The sequence below is a fragment of the Paramormyrops kingsleyae genome, chromosome 8 (genome assembly GCF_048594095.1).
Source record: "Paramormyrops kingsleyae isolate MSU_618 chromosome 8, PKINGS_0.4, whole genome shotgun sequence".
NCBI lineage: Eukaryota > Metazoa > Chordata > Actinopteri > Osteoglossiformes > Mormyridae > Paramormyrops > Paramormyrops kingsleyae.
In genome coordinates this window covers 19,221,444-19,243,599 of record NC_132804.1, presented here as the reverse complement: position 1 = coordinate 19,243,599, position 22,156 = coordinate 19,221,444, and the positions used below count along the sequence as shown (strand labels likewise).

At 42.3% G+C, this 22,156-nt stretch overlaps 1 protein-coding gene and 1 long non-coding RNA gene across 2 annotated transcripts; one reads left to right on the top strand and one right to left on the bottom strand.

Moving 5' to 3' along the window:
* Nucleotides 1-864: 864 nt before the first annotated feature.
* Nucleotides 865-3,915, bottom strand: LOC140592282 (uncharacterized). Its single transcript, XR_011992625.1, has 3 exons — nucleotides 3,717-3,915; nucleotides 1,658-1,798; nucleotides 865-1,137 (listed from the first exon to the last, which is right to left on the bottom strand). It is a non-coding gene; the product is annotated as an uncharacterized lncRNA (long non-coding RNA).
* Nucleotides 3,916-5,868: 1,953 nt separating this feature from the next.
* Nucleotides 5,869-16,670, top strand: txnrd3 (thioredoxin reductase 3). Its single transcript, XM_023826856.2, has 16 exons — nucleotides 5,869-6,260; nucleotides 7,205-7,265; nucleotides 9,593-9,702; nucleotides 10,906-11,010; nucleotides 11,604-11,676; nucleotides 11,764-11,883; nucleotides 12,060-12,202; nucleotides 12,440-12,555; nucleotides 13,084-13,309; nucleotides 13,749-13,841; nucleotides 14,061-14,137; nucleotides 14,726-14,882; nucleotides 14,980-15,087; nucleotides 15,189-15,284; nucleotides 15,365-15,499; nucleotides 15,686-16,670. The coding sequence occupies exons 1-16, from the start codon at nucleotides 6,147-6,149 to the stop codon at nucleotides 15,746-15,748; spliced, it is 1,797 nt and encodes a 598-aa protein (XP_023682624.1). The 5' UTR covers nucleotides 5,869-6,146; the 3' UTR covers nucleotides 15,749-16,670.
* Nucleotides 16,671-22,156: the final 5,486 nt, after the last annotated feature.

Sequence of the window (22,156 nt, the reverse complement as noted above, 5' to 3'; positions counted from 1 at the left end):
CAGAGTCTCTATGACCCAGTGACATGTAAACCTGTGAGTCTCGGGTGGTCAATACGATCCCGGTCACTGGAGATACAACTGTTTAGCGGCTGACTTTCAGCAGCAGCAGAGTCTACCCGCCCCAAGACTCATGGCCTGTGTCACTGAGGGCTGCCATTAGCTTGCAGCAGGAAGCCGAATAAAGATCATCTGCATCATCTCTAAAGTTGGAATCTTGGAATTTCCTGCCTGTAATACATGGCTTTTCTCAGGGGGGGAAATATCTATGTATTTGCTAAGCTAGAACAGGATAGAATAAAAAGTAAGATAACAGTGAGTTATCTTACCTCGTCTTCTATTGAATGTCACATTGGAAGATTAGATGAATCCTTTCTCACCTGTTGCGTTTCCTATTAAATTATTAATTTAAATTCTACAGGGTAGCATGCTGGTTCAGTGGGATGTACTGTGGTCCTATTTCTGCCTGGAGGTGTGTTTTATTCTTGCTGTCTGTGTGTCGACTTTGTTTGGGTTTTTCTTTGTTTGTTTGTTAGGTTCCTTCCACATGCACTCAGGTAACTTGCCGTCTCCAAGTATGTGGCTGTCTGTGAGCTGTGTGTGGATGGGCATCCTGTACAGATTGTCTCCCTGCCATGTGCTTCGTAAGATGGACTCCAGCCTCTATACTGGATAAGTAGTTTTGGGAGATGGATCAATGCATTTTACAGACAGGTACCCCATTTCCCAGTGTACATCTGACCATGTCTGGGTGAAATTGCTTCCAGTCCCAGTATGGCTTCTGGTTCAGGCAAACAGTTCTTGCCTTCATCTGAAAACTTGGGGTAGAGTTCCATGACATTTTCCTTCCTCAAGTGTCTCATGTTCCTTGAGGCCATTTCCGAACAAAATTCGGTATGTTCCACTTTACATCACCAATCCAAGTGTGGCAAGTCTTCAGAACCAGAGTTAATTCTCACTGCTCTTCTGTAACCTTGCTATAAAGAGGCCACATCCTCCTTGAAGGGCGATTCTAGCTGAGATCTTAAGAATGCGATGTTTGTCCTCGCTGTAGTGGCTTCTCTTACACATGTCTCCAGATGAATACCTTGTTTTCATTTTTGTCTGTTGGGTTGCAGTGTTGTGAAGATTATAGGGCATCTGTGGAAATATCCAAAGCTTTGTCAAGCTAAGTCTAACTGTACTGTTACGGAAGCAGGACTAATTAGCCTACAGTTGATGAGGGCTGAGTTAAGGGTTCCTTCTATTCCCCCTTTTAGAGATAGACTTCAATTAGCTTACTTAGTTTAATTAGTTTGTTTCCCAGTCTGTTGGTCCCATTTCCATCTGTAATGATTCCTAAAAAAAACATTAGCTGTAGGCTTTTAGGCAACATCTCCTTTATAACTGACGAGAAAATGCATCATGTTTACTTAAAATTAGGTAAGCCCTTTGCCTGTCACTTTTAGATAACGAGGATCCTACTGGCATGTTCCTGAGAGAACTCAGATGTAGGACAATGCCAAAAAGTAGATAAAAAAAAGCTCACATGAAGCGTTGACTTGCAAGCTCTCTGACACAGCCACCACAGGAAATGTCCTGCCAGTTATCGTAAAGTTCACGTCCCTGCCACTGTCATTAATGGCATAATCTTTAATGACTCATCCATGTAGCTCTTTACCTCTGGGCCCATCAGTCTTTAACTCATCAAGTCAGGGGAAATTGGGCCTATGGCTGCCTTTATTGTGATTGTTGATTGGCATGCGTTTCAAGGAAAAGTCTTTCTTCATCTGACACTTCACAGCCAAGGCTCAATGACCATCTGGGGTAGGAGAAATCAAGCACGGTTAGATTTCCAGCTCCTTCTGAAAAGCAAGTGTTATCCTCATCGGTCAACATGGGAGGGGCTTGCATTTCACTTCTTTAACCAACTAAACCAATTATAGTCGTCATCCTATGACATCACTGCATTGGTCTGTTTTTTCTAATTTTCAAACTCAAGGCTTCCAGCTATGCAGGGCAAGGGTAGTGTGTGGTAGAGACCTGCACCGACCCGATTTGATGGGTGGATGCGGGTGCGGGCGGTAAGGTCCTCATGTACGTGCGGGTTGCGGGAGAATAGAATTAATCGCGGGACTCCCGCAAAATGGAATTATCTTAAAATTAATTTATTAAAAACAAATACTCTATTATTTATCTACTGCACAAAAACAACAAGAACGACTTAATTAAAATAATAACAATTTACAGAAACTACAATTGCCGCGCTCTGAGTGCCGGGGGACGTAACCGGACACCCCAAGAAGGAATCAGCCTGGTGCTTGGATGGGATGGCATGTTCTGAAAAGCTCCTCGTTCGTGTCCATGTTCATCATTCCATTTAATTAAACTCAAATAAAACGAAATATTTGTTTATTTCCCGTTTCCTTTTTATATATACTCAAAAGGGAAGCAAGTGAAACAAATAACAGAGTAGCGGGAAGAAGCGGTAAAAATAAAACTAATATGTTTACCTGCGGGATTTTGCGGGCGGGAGCGGGATAAAACTTGAATACTGCGGGCGGGAGAAAATAATATATATTTTTTGCGGGAGCGGGACAGAATCTTGCGGGAGCTGGACTGAAAAATCCGTCCCGCGCAAGTCTCTAGTGTGTGGCTCATCTAAGCTTGTGATCACAAGGTTGCTGGTTCAAGCCTTGTTACTATTGTTGTTGTTATTAATATTACTGTTATCATCGTGAAATAAAGACGCACTCTTTCATTGCTCTGTACAGCCTTTGCAGATTTGCATATCCCTATGTTTTGTCTATGTTTATTTATGAAATGTCCTTTAACAAGAGGCATTGTTGGAGTACGCCGTCTCCACCGGGTCCGTGGATGAGAAGAGATTCACAGCTGACACGGGGAGAAGTTGCAAATCACCGGTTTATTCTCTTGACTGATTATAATCAGGGAGCGACCATCTGACATACATTCAGCATGTACAGAAGGAGGCTCTGCCATATGTATCAGCTGTATCCCTTTTAAAGCCCTTTGGGCATCTCCCCCCCTCTCTCGGTACCTTCCGTCTACGTGACAACCACATGTTTGACATTTACTCTAGTTAGTCGGTTAGTACTTGTCCTTGTGGAAGGCTACAGATACGTAAGGGCCGCTGATGTTCTCTGTCGCTCCCTCTATCGGTCCCGATTAGGTAACTTTGCCTTGCCGGTGCCAGTCAGTTCTCGTTTCAGTTAACTGCATTTTTTAGAATTAACCCCCCCCCTTTTCATCATGCCCTGCTTTAAGCTATATTCTCCTTTTCCTCTATTCATTGTATGTTCTTTATAATTCTATTGAATCCCACAGCATACACAACACATCAGGTATTACAGAAATCTGTGCACTTTGCTGCTTAACAGAAAACACTGGTTTAAATGAATGTGGTGATGTCATACGATTAAAACTGTGATTGGTTAAAGAAGTGAAACGCGACAGTATGTTGCTTTGGAAAAGCCTCTTGTCCTAACTTCTAGTTGTATTATTAATATTACGTTAACTTCAGATTAAAGAGTATTTTAAAAGTAATGGGTTCCTTTAAGCTGCTGTCTACTAACTACACAACAGCTAGATCAAGAAACAATCTGAGACATCCGTTCAGCAAATAGCAATTCAGCTTTAAAAAAGTTTAAATGACGTCATTCATATTGTACGTTAAATAAGGAAAATATGTTATGTACCATTAACTGTTGCAAGCGTACCTTACACACAAGACAAGGACACCCGACTGAACTGAAAGGCTCCAGGAATTTATGTCCCTCCCGTTCAATGGGCGTTTTAAACACACAGGCATCTCAGAAACCTTTTCAGCTTCATGTTTTTCCCCCCGTGGTGAAAAAGGAAACTATGAAATTAGATTATCTTGTCAAATGTTTCATTGTTTTCCTTTGGGCACGGGTCTGTTGGGAGTTAGGCTTTGTTGCTGATTTTTAAACTCTCGGTTTCTGCAGCACACCGTTTGAGTCCCATTAGGAAACAAGGAATTGTACCGCCATTAGAAGACCTTCACACTCAGGTTGTTCCGCTGAAAGTTAACACGTCGCTTTTTACCTTATTTACAAAAACGCAAGTACAAAACATGCCAAGGAGGATTCAGGGGCAAACGTGTGGACACAAGACTTGACAAAATCTAAAACGTCGAAACGTATCTTCTTCACAGGTTGTGCAAGAGTACCCTCTAGTGGAGAAACGTGACACTGTCTTTAAAGTACGTCCACATTTTATCAGGCAATATTGTGTAACTTAAATATTTTAGGATTGCAAATGTCAGGTAAATTTTATATCCCGTGAAACCCTTTCTCTCATTATACCTCCTCTATATAGGATCTAAGGATTTATTTCATGCCTCATGTCTAGCTTCGTGTCATGACTTCCAGTTGGATTATTAATATTCCTTTAACTTCAAATTAAGGAAAAGTAACGGGTTCCTTTAAAATGCTGCACACTATACCTGCCCTAGAATGGCCAGGGCTCCTGTACTGTAACTATACACAACAGGATCATGGAACAATCTCAGGCATCTATTCATCATCACGAGGCAGTCCTAGAGTCGTCGTTTTTCTTAAAGAAGAAGGAGAAATCACGCTAAAATAATAGAGGGGACTCATCAGTAGAAAAAAGGGTAAATAAATGTTATGGTACTGTAGAGGGAATGCAATGTCCACTTAGGATTCATTTGGTCGACACCTAAATCCTGTGGTATCCTTTTAGAACGAAGTAGTTATCTTCTGCATATGCTAAAACAGATGACTTGTCAATCGCTCATGAATATGCTTACGACAAGTATTTTTTCTCCACATGTGGTACCGTCGGTGGTGATGGTTGTGATGACCATGTCCCTTTCAGTCCTTTCATTTTTATTTAGCCATCAGAAAGAAAGAAATGGCCTTTTACTTATGGCATAAAAAGCTTTCTACAACATGGAGAAAGCTGGAAGAAGATAAATGGGAAGTGGACTACAAACATCCCTTGAAAGTATACTCTTAATCTTGTTATAGATTGTCCAGTGAGTTGTCACATTGTCGTCGTGTATTTCTTTGTCGTGGGAGGTTGTTGAATGCATCGGTCTGCAAGACTTTCCTAGTCGAACGCGACACCTTCTGCGCCACCTCCCCTGGTCGTTAAAATACACCGTCACGGCTACGTATCCCTAGATTAGCCGCCATTGTTAAGTTAAAAACCACCACTGCTCTAGATCGTTTAGAGTATGGACTCTACCAGGTGTTTCCTTCGTCCATTTTCTGTAACCGCTTGTCCTAACCAGCTTCTCGGGGGGTCCAGACCCTATCTCGGAGGCTAATAATAATAATAAATAATAATAATAATAATAACAACAAAATAATAATAATAATGCATTTAATTTATATGCACCTATCAGAGCACTCAAGGACACCATTCAGTAATAATCACATAATACACGGATACGGGCGCAAGGCAGGAGACAACCAAGAATGGGTCACCAACCCAGATTACACTCATACACCATTCACTTACATATTCACACCTATGGGCAATTTGGCAACTCCAATTAACCTCAGCATGTTTTTGGACTGTGGAGGAAACCCCACGACGACACGGGGAGAACATGCAAACACCACGCACAGGGAGCCCCGGCGGAGACAGTACGCGATCCCCCGGAGCCGGTCGAGCTATCTACTTATGCACTATTGCAAGTCACGACCTCCTGATTGTTTATTGTAAGCGATTCACCTAAGAAACTGATCACTGAATGTACCCTGTCGGCAGCATAATTTTAACTCAACACTATAAACGACAATTCCTTAGTATTTGTGTTCATCAGATCAGGCAAGTACCCGGACAGCCCTCTATTTCCCACTTCCGGCTACACGACACTGTCTCGCGAGTCGTAGCGCGAGAACGTCGCTTGGTGGCTGAGGGAGGCATCCGGCCGCCCTGCTAAATTTCTAGCGGGTTTTGCTGCGGGGCGATTGTGTGGGTTGTCCGTTCATTTCAAAGGCCACCACCTTTAACAGTTGTCTTCAAGGGTCGAAGTGCGGACACCTGTCATTACGCTGCCGGTGTTTTATGAAGGTGGGCAGAGAGACAAAGGGAGAGAGAGAACATTGCTGAACACGATTCGTCACTTGACGCCGTCTGTTAGTTAGCCGGGTATGCCTCCAACCGGCGCCTGCGAGCGGGGCAACCTCAAAGCCCGAATCAAAGAGCTCATCGACACGAACCAGGTCCTCATCTTCAGTAAAAGTTACTGCCCGTACTGCAAGAAGGTAAAAAGATATGTTCGTGGCTAAAAAGTTTACTAGAAAGTTGCTTTGAGCTTAGGTGGTGTTCTATGCTTTTAGTTAAGAAGTATCCAGTAACGCTTTAATTGGTGCTCATTAATCTTTAATTGTCGTTACAATCATATTTTTGTCTGGAAGAGTAGGTAACACTACTCAAGGGTTATACTGAGTAACTCTTCGCGCCTATATTGCCTATCCGTGAGTCTGAACACTAAATAATTACTTCATGCCTTGTAATTATAAATACTGTACCTGCTTGCTAGCTAAACGTCCGCATTCTTGCATCTTATTATCTGCCAATCATATTTCAGTGGCGGGCTAAAAATAACTTATTATATATTCAGTGGCGGGCACGGAGACAATGGGAGCACCCTGCAGTCCATTTGCAGTGTTCTCTTCCACAGAGACGTCTGTACTGAGTTACCGTAAAGCAGGGGTCTCCAACTCCGGTCCTGGAGAGCTACTATCCAGTCGGTTTTCTGTCCCACATGGCTTCTGATGAGCCACACATGTTCCTGTAATTTAGCTGAGAACAGATATGGCTCATCAGAAGCCAGGTAGGATAGAAAACCTGCTGGACGGTAGCTCTCCAGGACCGGAGTTGGAGACCCCTGCCCTAAAGTATCTCCTTGTCTGCCTCCCTCCACACCGTGCTAATGTTATCATCACCTCTTTTTAATCATAACCAAAGAATGTCAGACTCCTGGATCCTGGCCTTTGATTTCAGGAGAATGTAGTGTGCCGCAGACTTTGTTAAAATGAAATGGATTTTAACATTTCCTTTTATTTCATTCCATGGATTTAAGTTGTAATCCTTCATTTCATCTTTTCAAAAAAGGTTTTACACTGCTTACTTCAGGACGTTATCTGTGTTAAGTTTTTCAGTTCAAGGAGTATGAATGTATTAATTGCCTGTTTTTCTGTGTAAGGTGAAGGATCTGTTCAGTGAACTGAATGTAAAATACAGTGCGTTGGAGCTGGACTTAATGGGTAAGTGGCCAGCCCAAGGCATGTATAACTATGTATTTTATTCATTACAGAAGAGTTCATAATTTGAAAGTGGTTCCTTTTTAACTTGAGCAGAAACCCACTAATTTAGTGTTAAGGAAAGTGAATTTACTGATTTGTTGGGGATTATTGGCTGGTTAAAATATACTTTCACATCCGCAAACAAATTGTCTAAAGTGGGGTGCAGGGAACTTTTGGGAGAGAGAGATGGGTGACCAGGTTGCTGTGCTAATCCCTTTCTAGAGGAAATCCAAAAGGCACAAATCTGTAATCCTGAACTTTTCCTTTTCCCGTTACTGTTTGTCAGTTTATGGATTTAGCTTTTCATCCATCCATTTTACCAACCCTAACCCTTTAGCAGGGGAATTCATTTGCCAGATCTTGTTACCTGCCTATGTTTTGCATGGCCCTGTTCATTTTATTGCTGCAGTCTAGCCTGTGGACATGGTGTAGTCTGTACCATTTTTAGGTGGTGAGTGGCAGGCTTGGGGTGGCATGGTGGTGCAGTGGTTAGCAGTGTTTCCTCCCACCTCTGGGACCTGGTCTCTGCCGTGGCTCCATGTGTGTGGAGTTCGCATGTTCTTCCCATATCATCTTGGGGTTTCCTCCAAGTGGTCTTATTCCCCCCCCCCCCCCCACAGTCCAAAAAATATGCCTGGGTTAATTGGAGTTATCAAATTGTTTATAGGGGTGTGTCTGTGTGTGTGAGTGATATGTGAGTTGGCCGGCGATGGGTTGGCACCCCAACCTGTGTTGTTCCCTGCCTTGTGTCCGTAGCCTCTGGGATAGGCTCTGGACCTCCTGTGACCCTAAATAGGGCAAGTGGTTACAGAAAATGGATGGATGTAATGGCTGACGCAGACAGGGACAATATTTGCTACTGGGAAGATGAGCAGACTGGATGTTTCTGACCCCCTGCCCAGGATTGTGTATCATGTTCCCATCGAATTATGTCATCCTCACTGCTTTCAGAAGTTTTCTAATCTGTAACTTGGATCAAAACGGAGCTTACTGTTTGAGTCCTAAGTACATGGTCTAATAAAGGGTTATGTATGTGGATTAACTTCTCCCAAGGCAGGTGTATCATATTACCCTCATCACAAAGCATCTATGTGATCTAAGCAATACAAGAAGTGTCTGGTTTTGAAACTTTTCAAAATATTGGCTGTGGATGTTGCAAGCCCTTCTCCAGAATGCTATTATTCATTCATGACCCTATAAGGTTGCTTGTGGGTCGAAATGTCATTTTTGCTTTGTCATTCTCCTATTCCAAGAACGTTGCCCCAGATTTATGGGTTATTGAGGGTGACGAAATAAATGTGGCAGGGTGCGAAATTGAGTTCCCCTAAAAAGGAAGCAGACATCATAATTCAGCAATTTATTTTCCAGAAGGCTCTTAAGGGTACAGTGGTATCTGCTTTTGCTTCTCTAATTGCTGTTAATCTTTGATAATCGTCTTAGTTATAAGGTGTCTTTTTATTGGTTAAGCAAATTATGTTGTACAATTAAGATATGCACATCTCACATTGTGAAACTTGGCTTACAACATTTTGCAATTCAGAGTGCTATTGCAGTCTTAGCAATGTGGAGCCACAAATCTTGCTGTGTCACATTCAGTAAAAATCTTAAGTTCATGATACACTTCATTCTCTCCACATCACTCTAGTATGTACTTCCTGCTTCATATCTTGAAGTTGAGGTGCCTGTTATCTGATGGCATTTTTAAATCCTGCTTGTCAGCAGCTCTGCTAACTTTAGTCCTTATTTTGAAGGATTTACACTTGATTCAGGGTGTGTCAAAATAATCCCGAAACATTGGTTGTTATGCTGAATCTTTTCTCTTTTACAAGTTGTACTTTCTTTAAGGAAACAGTTTCTAGAATTAATGTTAAATGTTTTTGTTAATATTGAATATTGTTCCCAAACTTCCTCTACTTCGTATGTGGCATTCAGGATAGTATGAGTCAGCTTGTTGTGTTATAGCTTTAATGAAATTGACCAGAACGGTAATTAAGCAATTTCTGTAAGGAAAGGCTTACACTTGCATAACATTTATCTTTTGACTGTAGCGGTTTTTACTGCTGCACTTTGCTGGTCATATCTTACTTCCTGTAGAATGTATAAAGGCTTGCAAAAACTAGATTCATAAAGTATATCCTTGCAAATGATTTCCTCCATTTTGATCAAAAATGAATCAGATTATGATGAGATTAATGGGATATTTGACCACTTGATTGTTCAAAATATGGAATGCTAATTATCCATTTCATAGAAGTGGTCATTATTTTAATATATTAACGTCTTCTCAGATGATGGCTCTGACTACCAAGAAATGCTGCTTGAATTGACTGGACAGAAGACAGTCCCAAATGTCTTTGTCAACAAGACCCACATCGGTGGGTCTGACAAGACATTGCAGGTAAGTTAAAAACTTTTAATGGCTATTATGCTGACTAGTGTCACATTCAAGTAGAATTGCAATAATTGTGCTTATTTTGCATTGTAGCAGAAGTTCTACACTTCTACAGTACTATGCAAAAGTCTTAGGCCAAAGAAAAGAAAATGTTTAAAGCTATTTATTTGGAAATTGTGTATTTGCTCATTAAAATAATTTGACATTAGAATATATGGACATGAAAAGTACACATTCACACTATAACAACCCAACAAAAATTGAATATATTCTCCAAAAAGTTACTGGTATATTGTTGCAGCTTCCCAAACCGATCCCCACGAGCATCTCAGCCGTTCCATGTATCCATTAAATACCACCAGTTCACTTAATTACTTAAATGACTTGATGAGGTAACTCTATAAAGTTCCATTATCAGTAATGGAAAGCTTTCAGTGTCTTGCTAAAAAGGTCATTTGAGATTATTAGGTCATATGTTAGAAGAGTTTTATTTTATTATATATTAGTTTGCTCATATGTTAGTTTTCCAATGGATTAAGGAGGCTGCTGACCATGTGGTGGTCTTGGTGGTTTAAGATTGTCAGGGTTCCTTATACAAGTCGCTGAATTCAGTCTCTGTTTACTACAGATTTTAAAAAACCTTAGTGGTGTGATAAAGTGTAAAACTTGTGGCTGAATCCTGGAGGTTTATTTTTAAGTTAGTCATCATAATGTGTTATTCCAGCTCTTAAGGGGAAATTGCCATGTCTACAGTAAACTATACAGTTTTTGGTATTTTTTCCCCCTGCTTTGTATGGCTTTGAAGCAATTTGTAGCATGAACTTGTCTTTTTATCTGTAGAAAAAGGCCATTTTGTTCACTTACGCATGGAAGGTTGAAGCTTTTTGCTTTAATTTTATTTGCCCAACGTGAGCTCTGGCTTACAGATAAGATGCTTACCAGATTGTGGTGTTAAAAAGCATATTTTGTATTTCCTTTCGGTAATCAAAAATCAATCTTCCTTTAGAATGAATTAGCATCTTTGTTGTCTCATTTTTCACCATGGTGACCAGCCCTTGGCACAGTGGAAGCATGCAGGCTGCCTTGCAGCCCCCATTTTAGTTGTGCTTAATACTTTTCTGAAATACCGTTTTGTGGTCACATCTCGCCTTGTCTCATCTCAAATAACCTGTCCGTTTTCTGTCATTTTCTCTCCCCCACCCCCAAAAGGCTCACAAGGATGGCCTCCTACAGAAGCTTTTAAGTGGCGAGGAGCTTTATGAGTATGACCTCATTGTAATTGGTGGTGGTTCTGGGGGGCTGGCCTGCTCGAAGGTGAGTTTTAGATAAATGCAGTCTGCCCTCCATAACACCCTAATACTGGACATGGTTGCTCATCATTTATTCCTTCAGGGTGCAGTTAGACTTTGTTTTCATCAGTGACTTTATGCAATGTAAACTAAACAGACCATCTTCTTTAAATGATTGGGTATGTTTGTAGTTGTATGTTTAGCAAGACAATGACCTTTTGATTTAATGATTTATGGACAACAAATATTGTGGTCCTCAAGGTCCTTACTGGTTATGAGTAACGTTGCAAAATTCTTGGAATTTTCCCATTAATTCCCATATATTCCCCTCCAACTTGGAACATTTCCTGAATTCCCCTACTTCCCATGGAATGGAATGTCTCTGGAGATTCTTAGTCTCTTTGCAACCCTAGTTGTAAGATCAAGACGTGGCTTTTATGAGACTATGAAGAAGAATTCCAGATTTCTACTGCCTCTAAGTTTAATATTGTGGACAGTATAGACAGGCCGCTGCTGACAGTCATGTTTGTTCAAAGTTAAAATTATCTTGAAAACGATGACCATTTCCTCAGCCTAATGAGGGTTGTGTGCTATAAAGGGTTTGGTTTTTGTCAACAGGAAGCAGCAAGCCTGGGTAAGAAAGTCATGGTCCTAGACTATGTTGTCCCCACACCCATGGGCACCACGTGGGGTAAGAGCCTCTTCTCAGATGTCTTGCTCTTCCTTCACCCTCCAATATTGATCCTAGAGGGTTTGGCATTTCTCTGTGTGTCCACAGGTCTAGGTGGCACCTGCGTCAATGTAGGCTGCATCCCCAAGAAACTGATGCACCAGACTGCCTTGCTGGGAACAGCGCTCCAGGATTCCCGCAGTTTTGGCTGGGAATTTGAGGAAAATGGTGTGTAGTTCAGGAAGGATGGATGTGACAGGTGTCCTTTGATGTGCTACAATCTATAAATCTTTGTTTTGGCAAAACGAGAAGATTTATATTTCCGAAAAAAAACTTTGGTTCGAATTTTAGGTCCTAACGTCTTCATTTTCGAGCCCTCATAGGTCATGCATTTGTGTTTGCAGTGAAGCACAACTGGGACACAATGAAGACATCAGTGGCTAACTACATTGGCTCCCTCAACTGGGGCTACCGGGTCGCTCTGCGTGACAAGAGTGTCAACTATGTCAACTCGTATGCGGAGTTTGTTGATCCACACAAAATCAAGGTCGCGCACGCATTCAAAACTTTATATATACTTGCACAAATAACAACCAGTGTCTTTTGCTTTGAATTTCCAATTCTACGCCTGTGTGTAAATCAAAGCAATGACTTACCCTGAGTTTCTGTTCATCACGATTAAGATTTAGAATTAACATTGTTGTCTAAGCTAATGAAGAGGAAGGAGCTCTTGGATGTATGATGGGATTGGCTCTCAAAAGCTTGGTGCAATGTCTCCATGCAGGCTACAAACAAGAGAGGCAAGGAGACTTTCTACACTGCTGCTACATTTGTGCTGGCAACAGGAGAGCGTCCACGCTACCTGGGTATTCCAGGGGACAAGGAGTACTGCGTCACCAGGTGAGCCATATGACGACCACACACACACACACACACACACACACACACACTTACACCCTTTTGCCACAAGCTTTGCTTTCCCAGGCATGCAAACCAAAAAACCCAAAGAGAGGCCCATTGGTCCTCCTATCTCTTCTGAAGGTTTATGTTTAAAGGAGCTATACTGGGGGGGGACCATGGCATTCATGAGTTCAGCTTAGTCCTGTTGGCCGGCCTCCATAATGTATTACTTGGCTAATGATTTACTCTGATTGTCCCTTTGCTGCAGTATCAGCTATCTGTCTGTTAGCAGAAGCTCACTTCCTGCTAAACGGGGCAGTGACAGCAGTATGTATGACACCCCCTCACTTACGGTGTCTCACTTCCACCTTCACTGCACTGTTCAGGCAAAGAACATCATACATATGAAGAAATATTTCGGGGCAAGTAAACAGCCACTATATAGTGACTGGCAGTGAGGTGCTGACATGATGATTCCAGGGATTTGCTGCTGCTTACATGAGTTCACACTTGCTCTGTCACCCACAGCGATGATCTTTTCTCACTGCCCTACTGCCCTGGCAAGACACTGGTGATCGGTGCCTCCTACGTGGCCCTGGAGTGCGCGGGCTTCCTGGCGGGGCTGGGCCTGGACGTCACCGTCATGGTGCGGTCCATCCTGCTACGCGGTTTCGACCAGGACATGGCCGAACGTGCCGGGCAGCATATGGAAGAGCACGGCGTCAAGTTCATCCGCAAGTTTGTGCCCATCAAGGTGCGAAAGCCCCACAGGGCTGAACATATACCTCAAATGGTTATCCAGAAGGGCGGCACGCATGTTACGGGTCCCTTGAGCACAGGCATTTCACTGCAGCGTTTCGTTAAAAATCTAGACTTTAATAACCTATGCACTAGAACTCTGAGTGTAAATTCATATTTATCAGAAGAGAATCTTTGCACAAAATACAAAGTCTGTTTCTCTTGGAACTTCTAAGGATATTAAATAAATGTCCACAGCTGCCTTTGTGGATTTCCCTAAATTTCGGCTTATTGTGTCTGCAGTCTGCCTAAAAAGGCATGTGCAAGTTCATTTGTTTAGGGGCCTGCCTCCGCATAAGCCCTCAACTTACACCCACAAGTCACACTCCTCACGCCCCGGCGGTCATGCCTTTGCTGAACTGTAGTGCCCATTTCCTGTATCTCTCCTCCTTCAGGTGGAAGAGTTGGAGAAAGGTGAGCCAGGGAGGCTGAAGGTGACGGCCAAGTCCACTGAGACAGATGACATCATCGAGGGGGAGTACAACACTGTATGGACAAGGCTTAATTTCATCTTTATACACATGAAATTGAAAGCAAAAAGCAGCAATGCTATGTAATAATCACTGCCTTTATTTCTCTGTGAAGCACAGATCTTGATAGAGCTTTGAGTTCAGTCCAGATCGCTTGTCTTCAGTTAACCTGTCAGTCAGTCTGTTTGTCATTGTGTGGCTAAGATGACAGCGTGAGTCCCTTCTGTACATCCGCAGGTGTTGATAGCAGTGGGTCGTGATGCCTGCACCGGGGGGATTGGCCTAGATAAAGCCGGGGTCAAAGTCAACGAGAAGTAGGTTCCTTTTCTTGCCGTGTGACTGTGCCTTTAAAGACTCCCGCAGTCACCATGATTCAGCACAACCTGGGAAGGGGAGGGGCAGGGAGGAAGGGAGGGGCGGGGAAGGGGGGAGGAACTGCTCAATCTGGTATGCCGTGCAATGGCTTGCCGGCAGTGCAGTGCAGCGTTGGGGATGACGTGCAGCAGGAATGTTTTAGTAAAGATCATGAAGGCATTTCTGTATGCCTAGCTGAGCAGTTACTGGAAATGCTTGTAACTGCTCAGCTAGGCATGCTGATAAAAACCTGAAACTTAAAGGCATCGCTGCACTCTTAGCAATTGCGGCTGATTCCAGTACAGGTTATTTTAAAATTCATATTTAAGAAAAAAAATTAATCTTGTGCTGTAGATATAGGCTGGTGATGCTCTGTGTGGCACTGTGGTGGCCCCAGTGTAACGGTATTAGTGTGGTTAGTCCCTGACTTATTAGCAGGAAGTAGGGACACTGAGTATTTGTGGATATGGTGGGATTGTGAGGCCCAGAGAAATACCTGCTGCTGAGTGAGGGTCAAACTCCTAACGTAAGCTTCTCTGGCAATCCAGGAACGGGAAGGTCCCAGTGAACGACAAGGAGCAGACGAATGTGCCACACATATACGCCATCGGTGACATCCTGGAGGGCAAGTGGGAGCTGACGCCTGTGGCGATCCAGGCCGGGAAGCTCTTGGCCCGCCGCCTTTTTGCGGGCTCCACCATCCAGGTGCGGCACGGGGCAGGTCCACGGAGGGGCGGACGCGCGGGGCAGGGGGCGTCCAACACGGGTACTGACACCTAACCTCTCTCCGCTCCGCGCGTAGTGTGACTACATCAACGTGCCCACCACGGTGTTCACGCCGCTTGAGTATGGATGTTGCGGGCTGTCAGAGGAGAAGGCCCTGCAGCTCTATGGCGATGACAATGTCGAGGTAAAGAGATGATATCTTTGTGTGGATAACTGGATGAATGTGTACAGACCATATCTCCATGGGCTCTCTGTGTAAATGTTTGTTCTTTGTGTCCTCTATAGGTCTATCATAGCCTGTTGTGGCCTCTAGAGTATACAGTTCCAAACAGGGACAACAACAAGTGTTACGCAAAGATCCTGTGCAATAAACTGGACAATGTGAGTTTCTCCTCAGCCCCCTTCCTCTGCATGCTCCTCTTTGTTTGTGTTTGTGATGCCAAGGTCTACCCCCTTCCCAGGAACGTGTGGTGGGGTTCCATTACTTGGGCCCCAATGCAGGGGAGGTCACCCAGGGCTTTGGAGTGGCCATGAAGTGTGGTCTGACTAAGGAACAGTTGGACAGTACCATTGGCATCCACCCCACCTGTGCTGAGGTGAGTTCTGCCCTCAGCGGTGACAGAAAAAAACCAAGAAACGCATCCTAGTGTTTATGAGGTACAGCAGAAAGAAATGACCTGCTTGGTTGTTCATTCACAGCTCAGGAGAGCTTACTGCTACTAGCCAGTGGAATCGAACATACGTACAGGTGAAGGAGCACATTGTCTTACTTTCTATTGTAGATCTTCACTACTTTGGAGGTGACCAAGCAGTCTGGGAAAGACATCAGCCAGGCTGGCTGCTGAGGTTAAACCCTGCTGTTTTAACTCGCTGTCCACACCACCCTGAGTACGCGCTCCTCCATCATCCACGCCAGGCCCTGAGGTCTGAGAGTGTGGAGACGCGTAGCCTCAAGGACAGCCTGTTAAACGGCGGGGTTACTCTGCTGAGCCTGAAAAGCCCCTGAGGAATCTGCTCTGAAAAGGCGTTTGCCGCTTGACGTCTTGGCCCTTAACCCGGTCACTTGTGGTGGGCCAGGACTGATGTTTTTTTCTGAACAGAACCAGGGGAACCTCTTCGTTCCAACTCCAAGATGGCCCCACTTCTGTGTGAGCTGTATGTTAGCCTGTTGTTTCTACGTGGAACTCTCATTATTCCCATCGAGGTGGGAGTTTGTCATGTGTCATGTGACGAAATCTGTTAATCACAGTGACAGCTGGGGAAGGGAGCCGAGTCCCCCCCCCCTCCATATGCACGCACATACACACACAGTATACCACGTTGGTTTGTCGTCCATCACTGTTCCACCCCACTTCATTCACTCTGCAGGCTGTGTAAAATAACTTAGGTAATGTATTTTGGGTCTTTCACACTTTTTTATGGACTGGGCTTGAATCGAGATCTGAAATAGCCCACATGCTTACCAGAACAGAGGAGGCAAGTACAGGTGAGGAACATGTCTGCTTTTGACATCAAATGGAGATACTAAAGTTTGGATTGTCACCTTTGTCGTATCTGATTTAATTTTGAAACGTTTCATTACATTTGATTAAGTTAATGCCTCTTTGTATCGACTGGGTTTGCATACGATGTCGCCTTTTGAAGTGTGTGTGTCCATTTGTCTTATACCACTATTAATTGTATAAACAGTATTTCTGGGGGAAGTCTGTATTTCAATATGCTCTTACTTAGCAACTTAAGCCTATTAAAGAAGAACACTGGCTGGCATCTTGCTTTTTGTAGAGAAATAACCACAATACAATGTCTGCTACTGTTTTTCGTGCGCTAGTAAGTCTTGGCTTAGATTTAAATGGCAGAACCAGGCCTAAGTCACTATTTTTCCTTCATATTGTTCTACTGTGGAAGGCCTGCACGTGTTCTTGTTCTTCTTTTATGCTTTCTTGTGTCCGCTCACTTGTCTACCATTCAGAGGACAATCTGTTCTTGGTCTGCTCATGGTGGAAGGTATGTCTAGTTCATGATCTGATAACTACGTGCTGAAACTGAAGCAGATTTAAGTCTCTCTTCAATCTCTGGTGAGTGCATGACTGTACCATCTTATTGTTTTGAGGGTGATCATAGTCCTTAATATGCAGGAGAATGGGGGTAGACTTCAAAGCTTCATTGGCACGGGGTTTACAGCTTGCTCTCAAAAGAATATAGAATCAAAATCCTATAAAAACTTACATTAATATTAACAGATGAGACGTAACTCTGGGTCATAATTCTTGAACTACCATTGATTTCCAGGAAGCAAAACTTGCAGTGGGCTCTGCCGTTCCCATAGCAACACCACAAATCTGCAACAGGAGCAATATAGACAAAGCCGGGGGGGTGGCAGGGGCAGACATAAAAACGAATCCCGCTGCTTTGATGTGCATCCAGTGTTAAACATGAATATGCGTAGTTAGTTAACCTTATTTACGAACAATGTGCCGTTATTCTGTCCCAGAATTAAGTGCCGATGCTGCGTGCTACAGCCAGGGCAGTATCTGTGATACAGGAAACCAGTAGGTAAATTTCAACGCATTAGCGATGCAAATGAAACCGAGCAGGCTTTGGAGCGCCAGCGCCCCAGCCCCTCTGTATTATGTCGTCTCCTGTTTTCTGCCGCTGTGTAAAGCTGTCCTTCAGAGTGGAAAGGCACAGCTCCTAGGCTCTCGCGTTACACTGTACAAGCCGCCGCTATAATCTCACCCGCCATTAGTTACAGGAGTAGGATCCGAACTGTCTTCAGGGTTCTGCCCATGGGAGGTGCGCAGCCCCATACTGATCTCCCATATAAATATGGCATGAGGGCAGCAGGTGGCATTATGCTTAATTGCAGGGATCACCAATAAAATTAAACCCCTTTGAAACATTCTGCTGAATAAATATGTGTGGGATAAAAGTGTGGCCTGAGCATGTTCTAAGTTAGGAGTGTCCAGCCCCGGTCCGTGGCCAGTATTTCATCGGGCCGCTGAAATTAATTTTGTTTCGCTGAACGAAATTAACCAACCCCTTTTGCCAAAGGGGTTGGTTAATTTCAGAATATTGGTAACACTTATAAGTGTCTCTTGGCTAGTCTGAAGCCTACATAATATGAGCAGGACTATATAAGAAATTGCCAAATTCTTAAAGTGGTTTGTAACAATTACTAGGTCAGATAAGAAATTTTCAGGTTGTAAATTCAGAAATGTGTTTTGCTGGGAATTTTGAGGAACTCTGTCCCACACACAAAAGTCCTGGCAGGAACGCAAGGAACTCAAATGAGGTTTTGAGATGGAGCTCAGCTCACATTTCATTTGCCAGTTTGAAAGTCTTGTGGCAAGAAGAGCAGGTTCTTGTCGCATTTGTCATAACAGGGAATGGTATGTTTTCTGAAACATTCCAGCGGAAGGGCTTCCTTTGTCTGGGCTTAACTGGCTGCACACATTGATTTGTGTCATTTGCCCTTGTAGCTCCAAGCTAATAAGTACATCACCCCTTTGGTTAATGATACCTTGTCTATGATTAATCATAAAGTGAGCATAGCTGGTCCTTCCTCCACATTTTCACTCTCTGAGCACCCAGACTCTGTGGCCAACAGTGCATAGTATTAGGCTTTTTTCCCCATCTAACCTTTAAATTAATTGGGGTGGCTGCAAAACGCTGATTTAAATGTCATACCTATGAAAGGTGACAATCTGTAGATCCTATCAAAGAATTTCATTTGTGACATTTAAATGAAACAAATTGCTACTGTATTTACAAGAATTAGAAGTATTACAGACACAACCAAAAGAAATCAATGGAGCAGGTGGGTCAGATTCAGTTCAACAAAAACGAACAGACATAACAGCAGCTGCTTTTGTAAATAATTTGGCAGTATTACTTCACTACTTTAGATATGCCTGTGAGTTTATGGTTAAGCAAAGAGTCTTATGTGATGACTTAGAGAAACTTCACCCTTTATTCAGAGAATTTTTCAGCAATAATTATACCTGGACTAATAATTATATGTGAAACACTAAAGTAAACTTTGGACATAATTCAAGTCAATAAAAACTTAACAGGAAATCAGTTCAATGCAGACACACTTGTGACAAATAATTGTGAAACTATTTGCTAGGCTTTTACATGTGTCAGACAAAACAGAAATTGTTATACATCCAAATGGTAAAGCAAAAGGTTTTCTGCCAGTCTGTGTGTGTTAAAATGGCAGTATGTTAAAAAATTAGAAATAGTCAAGTCAAATTTATTTTCCCACCCAGGAAATCTAAGTTACAGCCAGTCAAAGGAATACATCAAATAAATGAATGAATAAAACCGTAAAAACAGATACCAACACCTAGATATTAGTGTGATGGGTTGAAAATATTTGTTGAGCTTTGGTTTCAGACCACCGAGTAAATGTTATCAGATCTCCCGGAAGGCTTTTGTTGGAAATTAGGTATTTACTAGAATTACTTCCTGTGATTCTAGTTTGGGACGTCATTGTTCCTGGGATTGTGGTGACCTAAATAGAGTACATTCATCCATAGTGTGTCTTGTCCCATAAGATATACACATCTGCCCCCTGTTGGTATTGGCTGAAATGTCATGTTAAACCAGTGGTTCTCAATCCTGTTCCAGAATGTTTTCATTCTAACTCTGTGTTAATCAGACTCATATGGTCCTTAATAGGGTAATAATGAATGTGGCAGGTTAAAAGCAGTATAGGTTGGAATGAAAACATTCTGCCAGCAGGAAAAGGATTGAGAACTACTGTTAAACCATATGGATGAATGAGAAGACAAATTTTATTGGATTAGTACTGTGCTTTGTCTCATCTTGCAGTTGGACAGTTTCCGCTGCAGTAAAAATAAGTCCTGTCAGATCAATTTTTGCAAATTTAAAAATGCTATTGTGGTGAGAGAAGAGACAGGAGGCAGTTGCTTAGCCCGTGAAAGGGATGAAACTACTTTATTAATAAACAGGAAGAGAAGAAAAGTAGATCCGGTTGATGCTGAGATACCAAAAAACTCTGACCGGAAGTCAAAGAAACCTTCAGAATAAGAGCTCATCTGCCCTGAGAATTCGCCAAGAAACCGATACACTATTTTAATTGGATTGTTGGCTTTTGATTTTTATTTTTGAGAGGGGGGTTCTGAGTCATTAACTTTGTCATGCAGAAAAAAAAATGAATGTTTTCTTTTGCATTAAGTAATTCAAAGAAAATTGGCACAAAAAACTTAAAACACCCAAAATTTACACATTCAGGGGTGGAATAGAGAACCGCATTCACTCTCCATCTGTAAATGATTTTCATGTTTGGGAATTGCATGTTTTTTTCTATTTGTTGTCCTCTGAAGATTACACCTGCTTCACAGATCCCTTTCTGAACACACTACACATCCAAACAACTCACTGAGTAAAGTCTAAATTGATAAACAGTCCTGTATTTTCTTATTGACTCAGATTTGTGATTCATAAGTCGCGTTTTTCCCTACAACTGTGGCACTGTCTTCAGGGTTTAATAAATAATTATCTTTTAACTTCTGTAGGAGTGAAGAAGAAGGAAAATGGTTTTGTATTTTTTCCTCTTCCAGCAGAGGGCAGTATTGAGATAGTAATCCACCCTAACAACGGCTTTTTAAAAACAAGACAATTTTTATCGGACACCGGAGTTAAATAATGAAAAGCTGCACCTGAAAATGTGTATCACATGATATGAAAGGTGTGATGCTAAAGTAATATTTCAGGAAAACAGTACAGTTCTGCTGGAATCATTGTAGCCAAGTCTAAATTCAGCTGGGACAATTCTGACCCCTCCAAAAAGAAATATTAACTAGCTGTTAGAACCAGAGTCAGTTGGTCCTTGTGTTACTATTTATTTGACTGCATTCACCCCTCTCAGAAGGCCAGGGATTTTATTACAAACTCACACACACACATTAAATCCTTTATCAGATTAAAGCTAAACTTAGACCTGAAGAGAAATGACTTAAGAGTACTATATACACCATATTTACTTTTGCCTGATTTAAAAATATTCTTGTATAATAATACTGCTGAATTTCATGGTGACTGGCTGGTACCGCTGTTGTTTCACACCTTGTGTTCATATTACATATCTCTGCCCTGTTTATGTGAGGTTTACATGTACTCCGCGTGTGAGAAGGGTTCCTCTCTGTACTCTCATTCCCTCCTGCAGTCCAAAGACATGCATTTAGGCTAGGTGATGTATCTAAATTGCCTGTACCATTAGGATGAGTAATGTGTCCTTTGAGGGACAAGCATCTTATCCAGTATATACAACTGCTTTGTGACACTCCTTGACCCTCCACAGCCCTGTCCAGGATAAGCAGTGGGTGGATGAATCAGAATCAGACAACCTTTATAATCCTGGAGCAATTATTTTTTTTTTTTGTGATTACTGACTGCACAGTACGCCACACAAAAAAAATAGTCAAAAATAGACAATTCACAGTACTGCATACTTCTCTGTAAAATAAGTTTAACATGTAGAAATTTGGATGGATGGATGGATGGATGGTACAGCTGCCATTGTCCAATTGTTTTATGTGAGGTTTCATTGATGATTAGGGGAGTTAAGAAAAGGATGTGTTCCCAAAGGAAGAAAATGTATTTTTTTAAGGTTTGTTCAGGTCCCAAGAATTTTTTCTACTGTACCCTCAGACGAGGTACTAAAACTCTTTATTTAGCCAAAAGTTGCATAACTTGAAAAGGGAACAGAATTAAATAACCTTAGTAGCAAGAGATCTTGCTCAGCTATGCAGATTTTTTTTTCAATACACCAATTATTTTGACACTAACACATTTACTAAACATCTACTGTAAGTGCCACTGTGAACCAGTTTAACACCAAGAATTCTGCATAATTAATCCATCACAAAAGGTTACAAGATACAAAACAATGAAAATAATGTCACACCATGGTGACCTGCTCTCCCAGTGTCTCCCAGTGTGCAAGCTAATGGGACTGGTGAGCGCTGAAAGCAAGAGACAAAGTAGAAGGACGACTCGGCATCTGAGCAGCTTCTTCCCCAGGCCACTCCCCTCCTAAACATGGTTCCCGTTGAGACCCTCCCACACTAAGTCACTCCCTGTATTTTATTCTAACTTTATCAGCAAGTCCTCTAACTGCTTGTTCCCCACATCCTGTTGTCTCACCCTTATTTATATGCTGACATATGCTGACATATTTATTAATCGAACATTTTGTTATTCCTTACCTCTTTATTTGTGTGACT

Coding starts and splice junctions, on each gene's coding strand:
- txnrd3 (XM_023826856.2), top strand. CDS start 6,147: ATGCCTCCAACCGGCGCCTGCGAGCGGGGCAACCTCAAAGCCCGAATC. Junction 11,011..11,603: donor GGGGGCTGGCCTGCTCGAAG/GTGAGTTTTAGA, acceptor TTTTGTCAACAG/GAAGCAGCAAGCCTGGGTAA. Junction 15,285..15,364: donor TGTGCAATAAACTGGACAAT/GTGAGTTTCTCC, acceptor CCCCCTTCCCAG/GAACGTGTGGTGGGGTTCCA.